Source organism: Apus apus, chromosome 1, assembly GCF_020740795.1.
Source record: "Apus apus isolate bApuApu2 chromosome 1, bApuApu2.pri.cur, whole genome shotgun sequence".
Classification (NCBI taxonomy): Eukaryota; Metazoa; Chordata; class Aves; order Apodiformes; family Apodidae; genus Apus; species Apus apus.
Genome location: NC_067282.1, coordinates 97003131 through 97024210, shown reverse-complemented (window position 1 = coordinate 97024210; position 21080 = coordinate 97003131). Strand labels below are relative to the sequence as shown.

Below are 21080 nucleotides of genomic sequence, written 5' to 3'. Positions count from 1 at the left end.
CAATCCAATTCAAGAGAAAGATCTTACCTACTTCAGAGAAACATTACTAGCAAGTCAGAAGTCATATTAATACAAGTAAAATAATATATACTTTTACTAATATGTAAGACTTGCAGTCTCAGTTCAAGCCATCAGTGACCCTGGAGGAGCATGAAGATGGATGAAAGTCCTACTACAGATAAGCTAGCATTTAAAAAAGAATCCATCAAAAATATAGTTGTATTAATCCCACTTCTTAGGCTTCTATAATTGCTGCTGTCTGTACCGGGATCTTCATGTATTGCCAGAAACAGTTACTTATTCCTTCAGGATGGTCAGACAGCCTGAGAAACTGCTGTTTCTCTATTCAAATGCCTTATTTTCTACATAACCAAACCAGGTAACAATGAAATCAACTTCACCTACCTTTGCAAACCTTCATTTTCTGGCAAAATACATCAGTTGATCCCTCTACATTTCATAGCAGTGCAAACAAGTGGCAAGTTCACTTCCAGATACTGTCCTCAAATAGGCAAAATGTACAAACACAGAATTCTCTGTGATGTTAGTAAAGACACTGTGAGACAAGGTAACAGTGTTGGGTGGTGTACCACACTTTACATTGCGTTATCTGTTCACACATAAAATAGACTCGGTAAGACAACAAAACAGAAGTCAGAAGTATGAAAACAAAAAATATTAACCCAAGCCAGTTAGAAAAAACAGAACTAACCAGTACAAATAGAACTTAATACTACGCTTGTATCCCAAGCTTTTTAAGGGGCTTTTAATAATGAATTTATTAGGAAAACACAGGCACCAGTAGATTTCCATGAGGCTGGGGAGGGGGCAGGAAGGAAGAAATCAAGAACAAATCTCTCTTCTATGTCTGGAACAAAACTGCTGCCACCTCTTTCACCTTTATAGCAAATATGTTCCACAGATGTCTCTGCAACATACTAAAATCTAGATCTTCAAAGATATCTAGGTACTGAACTCAGGAAAAATGTCAACAGGAGTTAGATGTAAGTATCAATGAAGTGCTGGGTCTAAGAAACAAGGCTTCAGAATGTCACTTTGGTTGATCAATAGATGTTGTGCTATGTATTACCCACTGTTGCCAGGATAACTGAAAGGTCAAAACTGCAAATTTAATGTCTCACCACCACTCACAAAAACAAATTGCTTCTGCTCTCTAATCTAATCATTGTCCATAACAGCTTATCAACAAATATGTATTTTTGTGAACAGTGTCAAGATGAGAATCTGAGAGCTGAAACATTCTCAGTTTTACAACATTTTCCATGTTTAATTATGTTCCTTACTACAGAAGGTTTTAACTGGACCCACTTAGATTATATCTGAACTGCATCTAGTAACATAAAATGGTTGACAAGTATGTCCTTAAGTTGTCTCACAGAAATATCCAAGCTAATAGGCATGGACAGTTGACTGCATCTTAAGCTATGTAAACTATCTTAAAACCTGGGGAGAGGAATACTTACTTCCCCACATGTAACTAGGCAAAAAGCTCCACCATTAAGTCTTAGCATAGCATATGTTGCTTTGACAAGCTGGTAACATACCAGCTTGGCATACCTGTTAGGCATCAAGCTAAAAGAATTTAAGAATGTGTGGTCGCAACTCTCTGGAATAGCATTTAAAATAACCATATTAAAAATACATATCAAGGGATTAACTGAACTAAATAAGAAACAGCAGGATTATTAGAAACAGAGAATTAACAGTTTTAAAGAATGTCCAATTTCAGTAAGATTTATGAACAGTATTTGAACAGTTCTTAGACCCCACCTACCTGATAAAGTATCATCAACAGAATTCCTACCAAGTATTCAGGACTGGTGTTTAAGAGAGCCATCCTATTGCCTCTGTTTATCTTAAAACCTAACCCCAAAACAATATAACTGTTCAGGGATGGAGAGAGAGGTCATTTACATCTGATTCCATGACTTATAAAATGGGACATCTCCTACAAACATGTATTCCTCTGCTCATCGATTTTCCATAGGACATGCTTAGGAACTAAAGTGGTGCATGTTTATGTTAAGCCACTATTAAGGTTCCTTAGTCCTAGAGCTGGTCAAAACTGACTAAATTAGCATATTGTGTACCCACAGACCGCAAATCCAAATACAACTATTGCTGTGTGCAGCGAAAGATTTGCACCCTAGGATGTACTTTAGGAATCCCAGGCTTCAGATAGGATGCTTAGAAAGCTGTAACAGGCAAGCTCCTGAACTAGTGTTGCCCATTACCAAGTTCAAGGGAAGACGTTTCCTCTAGATATAAACCAAGAAGCATAGGGCTTAGATTCACTTCAAAGACCATCCCCACTCCTGACTTCTCTCAAAAACCTCCCAATCCAGGCAAATAGTATCAGTCCATAAAAGCAGTTTGCTACTAAAAGCACATGAGAACAGGACAAAAAAGCTGTCTGCTATACAATATGATGCATGACAGGCACGCTCCCACTAGCAAGTACCTGAGCCAGTAAGTCAACATGATGTAGCACAATGCCGAGACTATATTAGCAGCTCTAAATGCAGCCCAGCCATCCTGTTACCACGTTACCCAAGAGAACCTTTACTTTTCATTCACAGGCTGAACACTCTGACACCACATGGGCTTTTTCTTTAAAGTCATCAAATGAGCAGCTGTAAGGGCCATAAGAAAGACTATACTTGTAGTGTTATGTTCACTGTAGACCTCAGGCCTTCTCAGTGGACTGACCAATAATTCTGGAAAACTATAATAATTTTTGTAATACTTAAGACTGTAATTCTTAATCTGAACTTGATTTTTTTGTTCAAAACAGGATTTTTCTCAAGTTGGAGTCTCTGCTTCTAGAAATAGGTAGCCAATCAATTTCAGCCTCAGAAAGGACAAGGCTTCTCTCAATCTCCTATCTCATGGTACCCTGAGCTGACAACATCTCAACTGTGCCAACACAGGGACTTAGCTGCAGAGACTGGAGCTCTGCAACCCCCTCCTCTCCCTTCCCTCCTGAAGAAACAAGCTGCTGTTGACTACTTTCAGCCAATGCCTCTATGAGCCCCACTGAACATTTTTTTTAACAGACCAGGAAAGAGTAATTCAATTACTTTTGCTGTAAAACTGAAATGAAACTTCCAGAAATGAAAAAAAAAAACCAAAACAAAACAACTACTAACAGGGTGTTCTCCAGGAATTCATACCTATCTCTCTTAAGAGGAAGAGAGTTGCTCTCTCTTAAGAGAAGCAAATTAAATAAAAAGAGGCTTCTTAAGATTTTCAGGTTTAGATGCTTCTGACTGTTCCTGAAAAGTAGCATTCTCCACTCAGGCTATACTTCCATGTCAAAACCCTGGAAGACGATTTTTGTAATTTGCTTTCTCTTAGATGAGGACTGAAACTGAAAACATAAATCTTCAATATCACAGGTATTAAGCAATTTTGGAGGAGGGGGGGGGGGAAAAATCCCTTTTCTTTTAAATAGGCAACTTCTTTTTAAATATGGATGCATGAATCTAACTTTAGCTGTCCAGGTTTTCACATTTCTGATCCCAAATACAGAAAGTAGAGCATTAATCTAGTCTCTTGACTTCAAGGTTATCATTCATTGAGGTCAATGACTCCATCTATGAAAAGCAGAACTTCCACTTTCAGTATGATAACTGTTGCCCTTCAGTAAGCAACTGCTTTCAATTCATTCCCAATGGCTTTCTCACAGCTGCCAACCAAAAACTAACAGGCAGAAAGACAGCACAAACAACTCCTGCAAACGGAGTTATCTATGTAAAAATAGTGGTTAACCGTAAAAGCATTCTTAATCATGTGAAGTGCTCATTAGCTATCTATATTTAAAACTTCCCCTACTAATGAGCAACCCTGTCTCTTATATTTTCTTGCTATCTTCTGTTTATGCTAAACTTCTGTTCATCTGTTCAGCCAAGACCTGAATAACCAATAAAAACTGCCTGTAATGACAGAGTCAAATATGTGACCAAGTTACTGATGGACAGAATCAGTCTAATTGGAATGAAAGTCACCAACTAGGAACAAAACCAGAACCGGTCCATACCGTGCTTCCACATGGAATTAGCACACAGGCCAAACATTTGCTCCTTCACAACCCAGTGCTGATTTTATGCCAACAACATACATCTCAAAAAGACACTCTGGGCATGCAATTACTTAAGTGGAACCATAGATAGTACAGTCATAATTTCCACAAGAAAATATAGGTAAGTGATAAAAAGATGATGCCCCAGTAAGTTTCTCGAATTCCCTGGTAAAACTTAAAAGTAGCTCTCAACAAACTAGTTCAAAGGCATATTAGTAGAGCTGGTATAATGTAATACAGATGAACCTCAAGATACAGAGCAGCACTACTGGACACAGTTTTTTTCTGACTACACAATCACAGTGGGGGCTTTTTGCTTTGGTTTGTTTTTTTACTACTGACATATAGAAACATTCTTCAAAATAGCTACAGGCTCAATGAAATCAGTAGCTAAAATATTAGGAATATGAGACATGAGAGACATGGCCCAATTCTAAATTTTCACTCTACTCTTATATAAAACTAACACCTGAACACTTGCAAGACTATAAATTCAACCTAATCCAAGAAATTCCCAGAAGTCTTTAGTCTGCATTTATTCTATTTTAATAAGCAAAACATCGGGGGGGGGAGAAAAAGGCACGTATTTATGCAAATATTTACTATTTCATTGTTTGCACTGATCTTATTCAGTGGTATTGCAATGGTTTTTCTTTTCTTTTCCAAATACAAACAATATTTTCTTAAATTTAAGAGCAGTATTATCACTCCTGATATTTTACTGACCTTCAGTATACTATTTTCATATTTTGTATCACTGGTTTAGTTCTCAACTTCTCTGCTGCATTCAATATATTTTCATGATGAAGTGGAAAATTTTATACAACTATTATTTTGATCCATTTTCTACATGCAAATTTATCAATGAAAACATGTTTAAAAAAGTGAAGTTATTATATTATAAGTTCTAACACACAATTAAAAATAAAATAATCACCTTATACCTCTTTATAGTGGTTTTACATGATCAAACCTCTGGATCAGTTTACACAGGCATAAAAACTGGATGGAAACACTACAATATTAATATACTCTATATGTCTATTTAAGACATAACTGGTAACAGTTACCCTGCTTCCATGACTCCCTTAGTATGCTTAAGTGTCCCAGTGTTGTTCAATGGTCTTGAGCAAGATCTACATCAGGAAGAGAGATCTGTTGTGTTTTAATATAAAGTGCATCATCATCAAAAAGCAGTTCAGAATATGCAGATTCTTTTTCTTCCCTTCAGCTTTCACGAGCAATACTTCAGCAATAATTGTTACCAGTTAATCTCCTCTGAGAGGATCAGCACGTGGTGTTAAGGAATGGATCCTTCTGGAACTTGTACTTTTGATTTAGAAGCTCTCTACTGGTCCCTTATACTCTCAAGTGAGATTTAAGTCCTTTTCTTACAAAAGGTAAAAACAGACAAGAAGTTCTAAGCTCTACAATAGCTTAAAGATCAGACAACTAATTATTTTTAGTTATATATTCCTAGGTTGCTAACTAGAAAACTCAAAGCCAAACCCAGAATGTTATAAAACCAATCTATTTTTATAAGGTAGTCTCCACAAAGAGACAGAAAAAAAGTAACAAGCAATCACACTGCTATACTTGTTCAACAGGTGTGGACAAGACAGAGCAGTAAAACACAAACTCTTAAACATGAGATGAATCCTTGCTTTTAAGTACAGAAAACAATCCCAAATTTGATACTACTTACACCATAAAAAGTAAACACTTGCTGGTATGATTATCAGCATAATAACTATAACCATAATGGCAGTACTATCACTGGCACTTATGCTTCCTTCCTTTCACGAAATGTCCTGGCAAGACTGAGTTTCAAAGTACACAGAAGTTAAATGGAAAGTCACATTCGTAAAATATTTTTTTAATCATAAGCCTCATTCAAGGCATTAACTTTGTTATCACAACATGCATTCGTAATAGATGAGCATGTCTGAAATATAAACGTAGCTTTTCCTGTAACGAGCTAGACCCCCAGCTTCACTTTTGGCAGGGTGTTTCACAGAAAAGCAGTAGAGATCCTATAAAATCTACAAGTGAACATGATTGACAAAAGGCAATTACTGAAAATCTTTCAGTCCTCCAAATATTATCCTAAAGTGCCCTTCTTTATGTGTCCCACATATCATAGGTGCTAAGAATGGGGCAAAATGAGTAGTCAGATCAGACATGCTGCAGATTTGTTTTCCTGGTTAATCAAATTGGAGAATAAGGTTCAATATAACAATTTCTCCCTATTTTCATTTTTTTGTTGTTTTGTTTTGAGCAGTGGATCTTAATACATTCCTGTGTTTTCAGCTTCAGTGGTGATCTAAAAATCAAGTATTTCAAGTTAAAAAAATTGAAAAAATCCTCTTCCTCAAGAGTATTGCTTCCCTCAGTTATACTGTGGTTAATTTTAGGGTTTTAGAGTAGGTCAGTTTCCAGTGAAATGAAGTGATGCCCATTATAACAAAGAATTTATTTACCCTATAGAAGCTTTCATCCCTTAACCAAAGGTAGCTTAGTCATTACCAGGCATCTCTGATCAGTCACCCAGATCAGCCACCTTCACAAGACAAGCCACGTTGAAAATGCAAAAGAACCATCCTCAATAACCACAAAAGCTTTCAATTTCTGGCCTGAGCTCTCACTAGCTACTTTGAACTTAAGAAAGATGTCAGCAGAGTCATCATATGACTCTTGTTACTACTGCATCACAAAATAATTATAGTACATTTTTTCATTTTAAGGCATGCGGATTGTGTTTATTCTCAGAATCCCAGCATACTAATATTTGCTCTCCTGATAAACAAAAAATTGCAAATAAATCTCACTTGTCTAACTTCCAACTTCTGACACATCAGAAGCCTGAAAGTCTTTGTCAAGGGTACCACTGTTTTTCACTCTGTATTCATCATGGGACTTTAAATAACAAATTTGGGCTTTAGAAGATAGAATTTCTACCTAAAATTCAAAATCTTGTATACATTTCTATTGTTTAAGCTCACAATTCTGCAAGCTCACCATCATCAGAAATCCTGACCAAGACTCAAAGTGCTTAAATTTTAAATCAGATTAATGCATTACAATATGAAACTTAATTCTCTCAAATAGTGTAAGATATGTAAGGTAGTATTTCATACTACTATCCTTCCTTTCAGTCGTGGGATTAATTCTTTTAAGGCTTTCAAGCCATTTTCTCAATATTTAAGTTGGGCTGTACTTTAATCTATACTGTAACAAGCAAATGACCTACAATGTTATCAACTGCAATGACTGTCTACTAGATAGAGCTCCACAAATTTGACTGGATATAGAAAAATTATTCCAAAGAGATTTTTGTTTTGTTTTAAATATATAAATCTAGAGGAATAGCATTTAAAGTCTCAACATTGAATCCTTCTTTCTCCTTGTCTTTGCTGCACCTAATTTTAGAATTCTTATACCCAGTTTTACTTGAGCTATCAACATACAACTTTAAAACATTCAACTGAAATGAACGAATGTTTAGTTTTCACAGAATGAAATATCCACTTACAGCATCTTGGCCTTAATCCAACATACTCCGTGTAAATATACCCTCTAAAGCTGTTTATGCACGAACAGCTGATGCAACTGAAAACTGTCAATCAGGAGATGATCTGCATGCATACGTAAATCTATCTAGCTTTTTTCCCAACCCCAAGGATTCATGGGTTTTAAAGCTGAACAAGCAAATGAAAGATCTGTCTTATAGGTACTTCACTACTACAGACCTCAAAACCTGATGTCATAGAATAATTCATTGCTTAAATTAAGGGCATTTGGGTGTAAGGAACTACAACAATGCCTCCTGCGCAACCTGAATTTTATTCTACTTCTGCTGATCATGAATTTTCCTGTCAAAATATTAACCATATTTCCAGTAAAAACAGCAACCTGCAAGTAGACTTAGTGCAGTATTTTGATTAGCAAAAAAACGGAAGAACTTCCTATAACATCAGTTTTAAGAATGGCTAGTGACTTTCAAAGATCCCATCCTCAGTTCTTGAGACACCTTAGCTATTAATTTGTTATGCTCCTTTTCAGACGGATCCATAACATTTCTTTAAAAGAAAGTTAATTAATTATTTAAATAAGTGTCACTAAACTGATGACATACTTATTGGCAAGTGGGAACATTAATAGGGGGTAATAACAAACAAGACAGGACAGAAAGCAGTGCATGTATTTAAGCATCTTCAAAAACAAACCCTTACTTTGCATAAAACTTGGGAAACAACATTTCCATTCAGGGAAACCATTCTCTTCCCAAACAGACTTTCAAAGGGCAAAGAAAGATTTAAAAATTCCACAGGTTCTTAAATATTCTACTAAAGTTTGAATGACACAATTTTAGGGGTAGAGAATGGAACAGAAACAAAAAGTAGATGAAGAACATAAAAGATTTTCCCTTCTAAAAGTCTTTAAAATAAGATCACCTGTATGCATCGTCTTCTTTCAAGTCTCATATCATCCTGTGGGGGTGTGGGGGGTGGGGGGAGTCCAGCAGCAAACACTGCAAAAAGAAGAAAAAAAAAAGTAAATGTAAGTACAAACTAGTAAGATACCTAAAGAAATTTACACCTCCATTCTACTAGATCCACATAGTGCTTGGTTCAACCCTAGTTCTCAGGTGTAACCACAGGAAGTTTCAACAGAAAATGAAGGTTTCCAACAGTAAAAGTAGAGATAGACATTACAAAAACTACCTTCCACTGACACCTATTGTTAGAAAAAAAATAATCTAAGTGTTGAAATTTCAGGGATTAACAGAAATTTCACTGAACAGTTCTGAAAATTAAGGCAATCCAAAAAAAGCTCTTCTCAAACCTATAAAATTGAAATTATTGTTAGCTACCCATCTTTGCAAAGTTCTTAAACATATGGACTTTTACAGAAACTCAGGACAGTATTTATAAAATACAACAGAATTTTTGTGAGAATTTACCAAATCAACACACTACAGAACTGCAAGTGCACATAAATCCATAAATGTACAAATAACTTTCTCCTCACATCTCAAATGAAAGCCAGTTAGGTTTCCCTTACATCAAATTAAAACACACTCAGAAAAAAATAAATAAATACATATAAATATAATTTCTACAAGACGGAGAGATATAAAGACATGAGTTTCTAAGAAGAAATCTCTAACAAAAGTTTAAACGAATGTTGGGAATATGCAAAAAAAAAAAAAAAAAAAAAAAAAAAGAGCAAAAACAAAAGAAAAAAAAGCCTAAAAATAAATCCAAACTGCCCAAAGCACAACACCCAACAACTAACCAAGCCCTGGTCAAAGTATTTCTCAAGGGTTTCCTTTTCACTCATTCTCCAATGAAATATTGTTGGTACTCTGCAACCTATTAAAATATCAAAACCACATACAAACTACTGAGAATTTTACAGAACCTAACAGCTCAAATTGTGGAGTCTAGATTATAACTATTTAAACACCTCCTGATATATGTTACTTCAAGAAAGCATGTCTAGCCTAAGACACACTTAGATACTGCAATCTGGGCAGAAAAAGTTGCATTTACTCTCTTTCTTCATCAACCATGACTGTTTAAGAACTACATATATCCTAAGCCGAGCTAGCTTTTCTGCCACCACACTGGTTTCTTCCTTGTGACACACACACAAAAGAGGGTGACAGTAAGACAATGAATAATTAATTATGTAATACATGCAGGAATATATGTTGGAATAGTTCCATGGTTATTTTATGAGCAGGTGAATTCTTGCTGTCATGCCTCCAAAAGACAGGGGGGACAAACAAAAACTGGCCATCCCACATCATGAATCACCGGCCTCGGTTTTTCACTACTGAAGTTCCAGAGAGGCCTACAATGTCACTGCCACACCCATAGTAGCCATAAACTTGGCAAGGCTGATGAATACTGACTAATGCTTAACAAGATTCTACAAACTAGGCACTCTCATGCCTGAATCTTTTAAATTTGGATAAAAGATTCCATCTCATACATATTTTAGGTGTGTATACGTTGCAAAGACAGACACAGTGTCTTGCACTAAGCTCAGTCCCACTAAACTCAGCAGAGGCAGTCACTTGTGTTCAAGAAGAAGAAAAAAAAGGAAGGAAGAGCAAACTCGTCTCTTCTTTAAAACCAGGGTCTATTTAGTGTAAACAAACAACAGAAGTCCTGAAGCAACAGATATGTCCAGTCTACATGTGTATCTTAAGGGTACAAAGCTCTAGTCCCATTTTTGAAAGCTCCCTCTGGCCAAGATACTGTGTTTGTTTGTTTTTTAAAATACCGTATCTAAGGACACTAAAATTATTGAAAGCCTTTTCCAGTAGTAGATGCAAGGACTGAAGTCAACATTCTTTTGCCTTTACCACCTTGCACCTCAAATACAGTAAGGATCACCTCTCATTTGCACCAGTACAAGGCCAGTTTCAATACCAAGCCAGCTCAGTTTAAACTATCACTGAACACAGTTTGAGCAAAGCTATCTGATTTTCAACCAAAATAGATTGTAGAGCATTCATACATTGTCTTCTGCCAGTTCTACAATGGGAATAGTAAGCTCCAAAAGCAGCACATTAGCAGTTCTCCAGTGCTTTACAACAGTCTAATGCTGTATCAAACTCTCTACAGTGCTCACAACATATAGCACTGTCACGGGCAACAGACTGCCAACTTTTCCAAACCGTAAGAGAAATCAGTTGTTAAGAACATACTATGCAATAAACACAGAGACTATCAAGTTACAGAACTTGAAATCACACATTTGACTTTGTAAAAGCAGTAAAGAAACTTCATACATATTGGAAGCTATGTTTTTTGCTGATTTGGACATTAATCTAGGACATTTGAAGATGATTTATAATATTAACTGTAAAAGTATTTATCTTGCAAAGAATTCATAAAAGTATACAAAAGGAGAAACTTACCAAGAGAGGCAACACACAGTTCTGAACTATTTTAGAATTTAGAAGGTTAGGTCAGAGCTATTAGCAATGAGGAAGAGTTGCTGATTTAACTATTAAATCATTAACAGTTTATTAACAGGGAATGAATACCTACACTCACTTCACAGCTAACCAGCAAACTATCTCTAACACAAATCAATGTGTTTCTTTGGCCTCCTTACAACTCCTCAACTAATACCACATTCTGAACAACTGGAAAACTAACACAAAATTAAGGCCCAGGGTAGAAAGGCTGCCGCCTATTGTAGCACTGTATTCTAAAAGGGATCATAAAAAGTAATTTTAAAACATAAGCAGAGAACAAAGACAATGCGTTACTGTGATGGTAACAGTATCACACTGTATAAAAGGGTAACATTGTAAACTTTTTTAAAAATTGATAGATACAACTATATCACATACAGTAGCTCCAGGGGCAACATATTAAACTCAGTAACTGTCTTCTGTTGTGTCTCAGCATTGCCAAGTTCTTAAAGCCAAAAGGCCTTTTACACAGCTTGTACAAGGGCTTTCTGGTTTAGATAACAAATTGATGGTAAGAGGAGGAAAGAACAAATCCCACTCGTCACACAGTCTATAAGATCATTACTAGAAGAATTCCCTTAATAATGACATTTACTGAGCTTCAAGAACCCAGTTTCATCTTCTTACTGGTACAGAACAGAAGTTAATTGAAAATAAAGGAGTAGAGGGAGGAAGAGACGAAGAGAAATGTGTTGAAAAGCAAATTACTGAAAGTGGTATAGCAAAAAAAAAAAAACAAAAAACAAACAAACAAAAAAAAACCACCCTGAAGTCATTCATTTAAACTAAGACAAGAGTTCTTAGAAATCAACTGCATACAAAGCTACCATGCTAAAACTTCACTTCGTGCTTTTATTTCCTATTGTAATTACTGCTGCTTTCTACTCTTCATTTTTCCTATCCCCACAATGCTCCTCTGATCTCCTCAAAATACAGATAATGGGATTACCTATCCAAAACCATTCTACATTCATTAATAATTTCAAGTGTGGTGTTCAGCTTTGCTATAAAATGTTTTGTTAAATAAGCCAAAAGATGCTGATGAGCACATTTTATCCCAGGTTATACTCCACCATATTATAAAGATGGTGACTGTGAATGAAAAGCAAGGTTTTCACGTCTCTGACTCTTCCCTACACCACAAGCCTAGTTTGCCTGTTAGCCTTTTTGAGTACTAATGTTTTATTCAACTGTATTCCTTAAAGAGCATCTATGCCTGCCTTCAAAACACTCAATACCCAACTTGAAGTCAATAGGTTTGCTGTAGATTAAAGCTGGTTTCAGAGTAATCACACTTCTAAAAATCTAAAAGTTAAAGCACAAAAACCATTACTAAGATCTCTCTGGAGAAGTTTCATCATCCTCCCCATTTCGCTTTTTTGTGTTTGCCTGGATATCAATCAGCCTGTCAGGTTTTGCAAATGTGGAGAATTTTATTACATATGAACACAGCAGTAAGCCAGTTTGGCTGAATCTAGATGCAGCAGAGCACTGAGACTGTACTTTTGAAACTGTATTATTTAGTAATCTTTAGAATGTATGTAAGTGATATGTTGCATATTTAGTCTATATAATAGATATTATTTTAGAGCATCTAGAGTGAAAGGGTTCTATCCAATTCTATCCAGTGCAAGTGTGCAAAGTGTTAAAGGCAACTATCATTAACACATTTTCACAACAATCTTGCTTTAATTTTAAGCATATATGAAGAATTCTTTCCACGACAAATTTAAATAAGGAGTTCTCAGAATATCAACAGCAGCACAACCAAGAGCTTGAATTAAAAGAAAAGTCTGCTGGGGAGGGTTTTTGTTTTTATATCTTTTACTAATTAAAATACTCTGCATATATATTTATTTTCCTTACTCAGTATCACTATATTTTAAGATTCAACACTGCACCTTTAGTACAAAAATGAAAAGATTTTGCAAACTAATCACAATGAAGTTCTGCAAGCCTTTCCTCTGTGAAAAGGTTATTTTGCTATTTCGAAAGTCATACTCCTGAAGTACCAGAGAGATCTCTGCATATCTCATGACTACACACACTGTTGTCAGAGATGAACATAATTCAGGTCACTGACCTTCGGTAAATGCAGGCAGGCCTGTTGCTAGCAACATAAAATATAAATACTTACTTAAAAGCAACAATATTTATTTATTTACTAGAAAAATTATCCAGATGTATGCATCATTGAGATGATTTATATACTGGAATATACTGGATCTAAACATATATAAATCTATACAATAGCAATTTCTTAGGCTGTTGTTATTCAGTATCTGAACAACCTGCTCTTGAAACTACAGACAATCAATGATGTTGCTTGACGTAGAGCAAAAAACTGGCCAAACACACTAGATATGGTGTATTATTTAGAATACTGTATAAGAAAATATTAAGTACAACCAACACCACCAGAATTTAAAATAAATGTGTATAACAGCTCTCGTAGGGTCCTAGCATTGTTGATTTCCAAGACTAGCTCCTACAGAGACACAACCAAGAATACCAAAATCACTGCTCTTACAGCACCTAGCATACATGGTGTCTTTTGTTACTAGGTAAAATCCCCTGTGTTTATATGTACAAATTAGCATACATCTGAAAACAGAACACCTACAACCTCTTTACTGCTTCTTTTCTACTTAGGACCAACAGATGTAATGTTACAGACAAATAATTCAAGAGGGTGAAAAGAAAAAACAAACAAACAAAAAACTCATGCTACTTCCTATGTCCAATGTATACAGCAGAACTCAGTACATCTCAGGATCACCCAAAAAATCACCTAAATAAAAGCATGTATGTTTTCAGCATGAAAACTCAATATATCCCTCCACTTTTATGGGCACCTGCATGTTTCTATACCTAATAACAAATATACTCAGTATTAAGCAAAATACAAGTAATTTGTGATCAGCATCACATTCAGCATGTTCCCAAAAAAGTCACAGATCCCTGTCTGTAGGCTTAAATGCTTTGGTATTATGGAAAATGTATTAGCCAAATGTTTTCACTGACATAATCAGCAACTACATTAAGACTATCTTTAGGCTTTAAAACTCATAATTCAGAAAGAAAAAATAAAATTATTTTCTCTTCATTTTAGCTTATGTATTCAATAGAACTATCAGCACACTCACCTTTGTACGTCAGTTTACCCCATGCTTAAGAAAAGGAATGCTAAAGTTTTGGGAAGATTTTGTACGTTTTTGTACATGACTCATTTTCAAGTTAAGGTGAAAAGATAACTATGAAAACTGAGTTTATTCTAGACTTCACCAACACACCATTCATCCTGAACGCCTGTATTGTACTTTGTACTCCCCATGAGTTTTAAATGAACACTGCTAAACCAGACGACTATGCTAGTTTCTAGATCGGTATTTACGAATGCTTATTGTACCTAAAACAAAACACATTTTATAAATATTTTTTTTCTTCTCCACTCTAGAATTATTTTCAGTGTTCAGAAAAGCACTAGTTCATCTTAAAAGAATATACTGTGAATGACTAGTTTTGCTCTTATGCTAAATTCACAACATATGATGCAAGAACCCATCCTTTAAGTGTGAAAGCATGTACAAGCAGCTTTACTGAAATCACAAAGTTTCTCACCCAAATTCAAACCTGGCAAAGGCGGAACTACATTTGCACTTGAGCAAGAATTTCTCTTCAGCAGCAGTACCACTTAAGCAGCCTGTATCCCTTCCATCACTACATGCTTGGTTATTACAGGGTTACTCAACAAACTGCACTGGGGAACTGACGCAGGTGGAAAAATGGGGAGCAGGAGAAGACCACCATTTTTTATCCCATATCAGATACCTAATCTGGTCCATGAGAGCCTGGCAGCAGGAACAATAGCTGGGACCAAAAGGGGCTTCTCAGGGCAGTATTGGTGTCAAATAATAGACAAGGAAGTGCACCTAATTTTATCATAGAAGGAACTACAACAGTATCACACCACTGTTAACTCTGTAAGACTTCAGAGTGTGGTCTGAATCTCTGACATTCTGACATACGTCATTTACAACATATTATTTTTTAAACCTATCCTGTTTATGAAAAGAAATACATACCTTCCAAAAATGTACTGCTTCTTTTGTATATGAAGGAACTGAAAACTGTAAAACTTCTACCGTACCCATACAGTCAGACAAGTTTCTTTTTTACATATTTATTTGTTCTTGTGAACCCCAGAATAGACTCTATGGATTTAGGAAGAATTAAACTGATGCAATTTAGGATGGGGGGTGTGTGTGTGCGCGCGCGCGCGTGTCAAGAGAGAGGGAAAAGCAGCACTGTTATGCTAATATAAAAATTCAAATATTTCAGAATTTTTAGATAAGTTGCATATGCTTCTTTCCTTACTCAGTGACTAAAAATATTCATTTTAGAAGCACAAACTTAAAATATTTTTCAGTATACTGACTATATAAGGAACCACAAATTAGAGCAGGGAGTGGTTATTTTTTCCACCCACTTAATAGTGTCAAGCAAAACAGATATAGTTATGTTTTAACAGTTTTGGAACAGCAAATTCACACCACTGTATTTACATTACCCTCCCTCATGCAAAAGAAGCAAAGAGATACTACAGTATGAGTTGCTCATCTCCTGTAATATCAGCTAAAACATTCCCAACTGTTGGATGGCACTGAACTCAGAATAAAGTACTTCCTCCTCTACTGTTTAATGGCCTCACAGAGTACAAATGTGATTACTAAGGAGCTCCATTTATATTATCCTTGAAAATAATTTCACTGCAAACTCACATAAGCATGAAGACAACAGAATTCCAGGAAAGGGAAGGATTTCAGTCCTGAAAAGTCTCAGCAGAGTATAACATTCCTACTTCTCCCTCATTTTTTTCAGCCATAAAGCAAGCAAGCAAGCGAAGAATTAAAGTAATACCTAAGATTTCACAGAATGTGGCCAAACATCACTTAAGTTACTTTACTACAACCTTTTATTACTGCAGCATACTATTCTTCCAATTTAGTGGTCACTAACAATTACTTCTATTCTTTGTTATACCCTTTATTTACAAAAAAAGACACTGCTTCTCAGAGACCTGGCAAAAGAGGGTACTGGGATGCAGCTACTTCAGCTTTTTAATCCTAGAGTAGAGTTGGGACAGCACTTGTACTGCTCTCCAGGCGAGTAAGGTGTACTGAAATGTTTTTAACTCTCAAAAGCTGAAAGACCTCATACCCACATTATACATACACACACGCATACTATATATTTATATATGAGGTAAGGGCAGTTGCTCCTCTCTGCAAACACTGGCTTTTTTAACTGCAATACCTTCATACTGATGAAAAAAAAAAAAAAAACTTATTTCTCAATAGGCAAAGACAAGGGTTCCTGTCCAGAATTTTGCTAAAATAGGTATTAAGAAAAAAAAAAAAAAGAGGAATTCCAAGAAATTGAAGAAAATAAAATGAGCATCTGAATGGCACAGTATATTCACAGCTACTGGGGATTTAAAAAAAATATTATCACACATTCAAGAAACTTCAGCTTTCTAAGTGACCCATCCTTATCAAACTCAGATGTTACTGTGTTTTGACATCACTACTGTTTCCTTAATTGTTTTCTTTTTCTTTTCCTTTTAATTCTGCCCCCAAGCATGACAATTTCCTTATCATGCAGCAAAGTACATGTAACAAGAACCAGAAGTTAATAAACTCACAGGCTACCATCACGTTTCAGTAAACATTACTGTAACAGTATTCATCAAAAACAGAGAATGTAAAATCTTACTCAGATCATTAAAAACTCAGTTACAAAAAGACCTTATATATATATGGATTCCTGGGAAATTTTCTGTAGAGTTGTAGACATATGTCTAAATGAAGTAAGACTGCTCCTCTGTTTCAACTTTGGCAGCAGATAGTTCTGACATTAATTTCAAAGATGAAGTTACTTACTCCAGGTACACTTATAACAGCCTGGATGTTTGTTGCCCGGATACAGTAGGACTTGAAGGCTTCCAAAATACTTTAAGACATAGAGATATGCACTCCTATAGTCTTCCAAATTAAAAAACAAAACAAGAAATTACACACATATGTAAACTGCTGGTGCTTACCAGATGGTGCTTACATCTGAGACTCTGGATAAGTGGCTTGTTACTTCCATAATTTGATTTGTGCCTTTTTAAATACCTTTCACCTTTTCAAACACACCATGGACTAACTTCTGTTTAATTGATTCCCATACAGCAGCTCCCATTGACAACTGCAATGCCATAATGTACCTTTGCCTGTCAGGAAACAGACTGGATAGGCACATGCACAGCTAGGTACTCTCTGGTCATATGTTAACCATATGCCCGGGTCTTAAAACAGACTTTACCTCACAAATCCTCATACCTTCTGCCAAAGCAGGTATACTTTTGATATAAAAAGTTATAATGGAGATGTACTGCTGATATCCTTTCGACTTCAACGTGGTAAATTAGATTTAACTGCCCAAGATTCTGTTCAGGCTGAAAAACTGAAACTTGTCTATTTCCATCTGGTACCAAAAAAAAACCTAAATGAAAATACTTAATTCTCAAACATTAGAATTTTTCTTACTGCATCTATCAGACTTCACCCACTTAGATGGACTTTTCTGGGGACACTCATTCACAGATGTTTCTGAGTTGCTGCATCTAGAAGTAGCAGAAAAATGAAGTAATTTTTTCTTCTACATGCTTTTATCATGCTAGAAGTCCTGCAGACCTTGATATAAACCTTCTCTTAAAAAACCCAAAAAAACCCCAAACACCTAGCTCTTAAAAATCAATCAACGAGCTAGTCAAACCATTAGTGTTTTCAACAGGACTTCAGCCACAACATCATTAATTCTGATGGCAAACTCAACAGTCACTAGGAAAAAAAACCTAAAATTACTATATCTTAAGTGCAATCATTTAAGAAGCTTGACACAGAGGAAAACCTCAGCTCTAAGCTTTCTCCTTTTTTTAATTCTCCCAGGGAAACAGACAAGACACTGTCTTATCATCAGGTGATGATTTTTATGCAGGACAAGTTCACAGGCTTCACACATCAAAATAGTAGAAATCAGTACTTCTGAAAATAGGGTACACACTGCCTCTCCAGAAAGGTCAGGGGAGAAGACTAATTTAGCAGGTTGACAGCAGCAACCAAAGCAGTTGTGGCTTACAAATGGCTATTCCTAAAACTAACTCTAAACACTCTTCAAAATAGAAGGATATTATTTTTCTCTATTTGTACAACTCAAAAGTGCCAGTGCATTATGTTTTTTCTACATATTCCAAGCCTAATACTGAAATGCAATACAGAATAGCCATACAAGTGTAGTAAAAGAGGACACAGCCACAACTTAAGTTTGCTTAGAGAACACAGATTTGCCTTATAGTTACAACTATCAATGTTTAAAAGGTCCTTGAAGGGAATTTTAGGATTACTTCTAGGACTTTAGGATACTGACAAAGTTCACAGATGGGAAAGTGAAGTTAAAAGTTGTTTAAATAAAAAGAGGAGGAAGACCTTATTTCAAAAAGTATACATAACACAACTGCTTTTCCAGCTCTTTTTAATTTGGAAGCAAAAAAACAAGCTCCAGCTTTCACTAGACATGTCAGTACAGAAACACCATTCTTAAAAATCTTGTTCAACATGCTTTCAAATAGCAGTTTACATTAAGTTAAATAGCTTTGAAAATTGACAGTGGTCAAGTTCAAGCTCTGTGACAACCATATGTATTCAAAACTGATGGTGAACAAACTGAATTATTTCATTAAAATAACAATTCTCAGGCTGCAGATCCCCAAAAGCCAAAGCTGATTTAGATTTGGCTTCTGTGTTTGCACCCACATCCCTCCTTGTCCTTAACCACTCAGTGCAAGCTCATCTCTTGCACCACATCTGGCACCTTCTCCAGTCTCACTGAGTCAGTTCTGCAATTTAGCATGATGTAAAATATTCACCGTTTTTGATCAGTCTTCTGCTGACTCTGCACAGCTCCAGAGCCTTAGTCTGACTTTCAGCTTAAAAATCTACACAGTAAACATGAACCTAACTGTTCTTTTTAGTGTGTGCATACAGCTAACACATTCTCATTCTGCATAATAACTACTGAATCACAGAGAACTTTATTCACATTTTTTTGCAGTTTTTGATGTCCTGGACCTTTGAAACTGGCAGTTCCTAGGTCAGGGCCAGAAGTCCCAATACTTACTGATAAGGGATGTGACGCAGTGATGCTCTAGGACTAAATCTAGGGTAATAAAAAGGGCATTCTGCTCATGGAGGGAGAACCTCAGTGTGTTAGGTTTTGTGTGACACAATAGAATAGTCATCCTCACCTAAAAAGCCCCCTACCTAAACAGACCATGTTTAGCCACAGAACGACAATAGTTTATAGTAAGATTTGCTGTATAGGTGAAGAATACAGTACAAGAGAAGTAAAGAGCAGCCTAACTAAGGTATTTACAATAGGTCTTGCCAAACTGCCACAGAGTACCTTGAAGACAACAGCTAACATCTGCTTTGATATCCATAGTAATAGACCCCACTTCTACCTCAGGAATACAAGTGAAATGTTTATAGGGTTTTCCATATATAGTTTGTGTCTGTCATAATAGACTACATAAATAAATTTGAAGACATTAATTTAATCAGGCATGCCAACTACAAACTTCTATGATACTGGAAAGCAAAACAAATGAAAGACTTTTTACCACAGTAAAACTCAGCATCCTGAACATTCAGCTCTCAATGTCCCAGCCTAAGTATATATAGAGAATTCCACAATATGCTTTCAGTCCTAATTCGGGCTCAGGCTGAGTAATGTAAAAGAGAAATTTGAATTCTAAAGCAAAAATACTGGATTACTGCAGCAATCACACAGGGAACGTTATTTCCATTATTTTAGAAGATGCCAATTTAAAAGAGCTCAAGAAATGTACTACTCAAAATTCAAGACACCTCTAGCATAAGCACATGATCTATTTCTTATAAATTGCACATCCCACATACATTCAAATACATTTAAAAAAATTCTCTATTATTTGTATTTCAAATATAAATTAAAAAATGCAAAGACACACAATTTATCAGAGAAGGTCATTCAGAAAATTAACTTCACTACAAAAAAAATAAATTATGTTAAAGTCCCTTAACAAGTAACTGAAGAGTGAGTAGAATATAATCCCAACAAAGTATTTAAATTCCATGTATACTCTTCCACACTGTCTCCACTTTCTTTGCATAACATTCCTAACTTGGTGGTTGTGCTACATTTCCATAATTCACATTATATCTTTCCACTGAGAAAGTAAAACATTATCCAGGAGCCATTTCCTGTAAAATGTGTATGCACTGATTAATTCCACAAAGTTTCTTTTCCCTCTTCCCTTAAAATGAGCACACAAATGACTGGATTGGAGCATCACGCTTCCTTTTCTCTCCCTCTATCCCATGATTTGTTTTTTTGTACAAACAGTACAGATTACATGGTACTCAAGAAACCTTGCCAAGAACATCTGAAAAGCCAGGTGATCTAATTATTCTCATTGGTATTGAACCATGTGAGTTTGGACTGTCTCCATCTGAGAAATGCACTAAACTGCCAGGAAGGCAGCAGCCCTCTGTCCTTCCCAACTCTCAGGTGCACAGTTGTGTCCCCTTTTCTTGGAAAGCCTCAGCTTTCACACGGAACATGCCATAAACCAAAACACAACAACCCAATTAAAAACTGTTACCATCTTTGTCAGGTTTATTTCCTGCCAGTTTAGTAAACTGGACTGGCTCAGCAAAAGGGAAAAAAAAAAAAAAAACCAAAACACAACTTGAAAGCTAGAAGAATAAGGCTAATAGGCCTTTTTGTGCCAAAAAAAAAAAAAAAAAAAAAAAAAAAGGTGCTAGTTCCGTTTATGACACATAATATGACTTCCCTCCAAGCGTATGCCTTCACAAACTCACCAGACTCAGGGCT

At 35.8% G+C, this 21080-nt stretch overlaps 1 protein-coding gene across 1 annotated transcript in view; it reads right to left on the bottom strand.

Annotated features, from left to right (window-relative positions):
- Nucleotides 1-21080, bottom strand: part of DYRK1A (dual specificity tyrosine phosphorylation regulated kinase 1A) — an 89331-nt gene that overhangs the window by 50967 nt on the left and 17284 nt on the right. The window contains 1 exon segment of the mRNA XM_051626098.1: nt 8557-8633. Within this exon segment, the coding sequence (XP_051482058.1) occupies nt 8557-8566 (10 nt within the window). The 5' untranslated portion in view covers nt 8567-8633.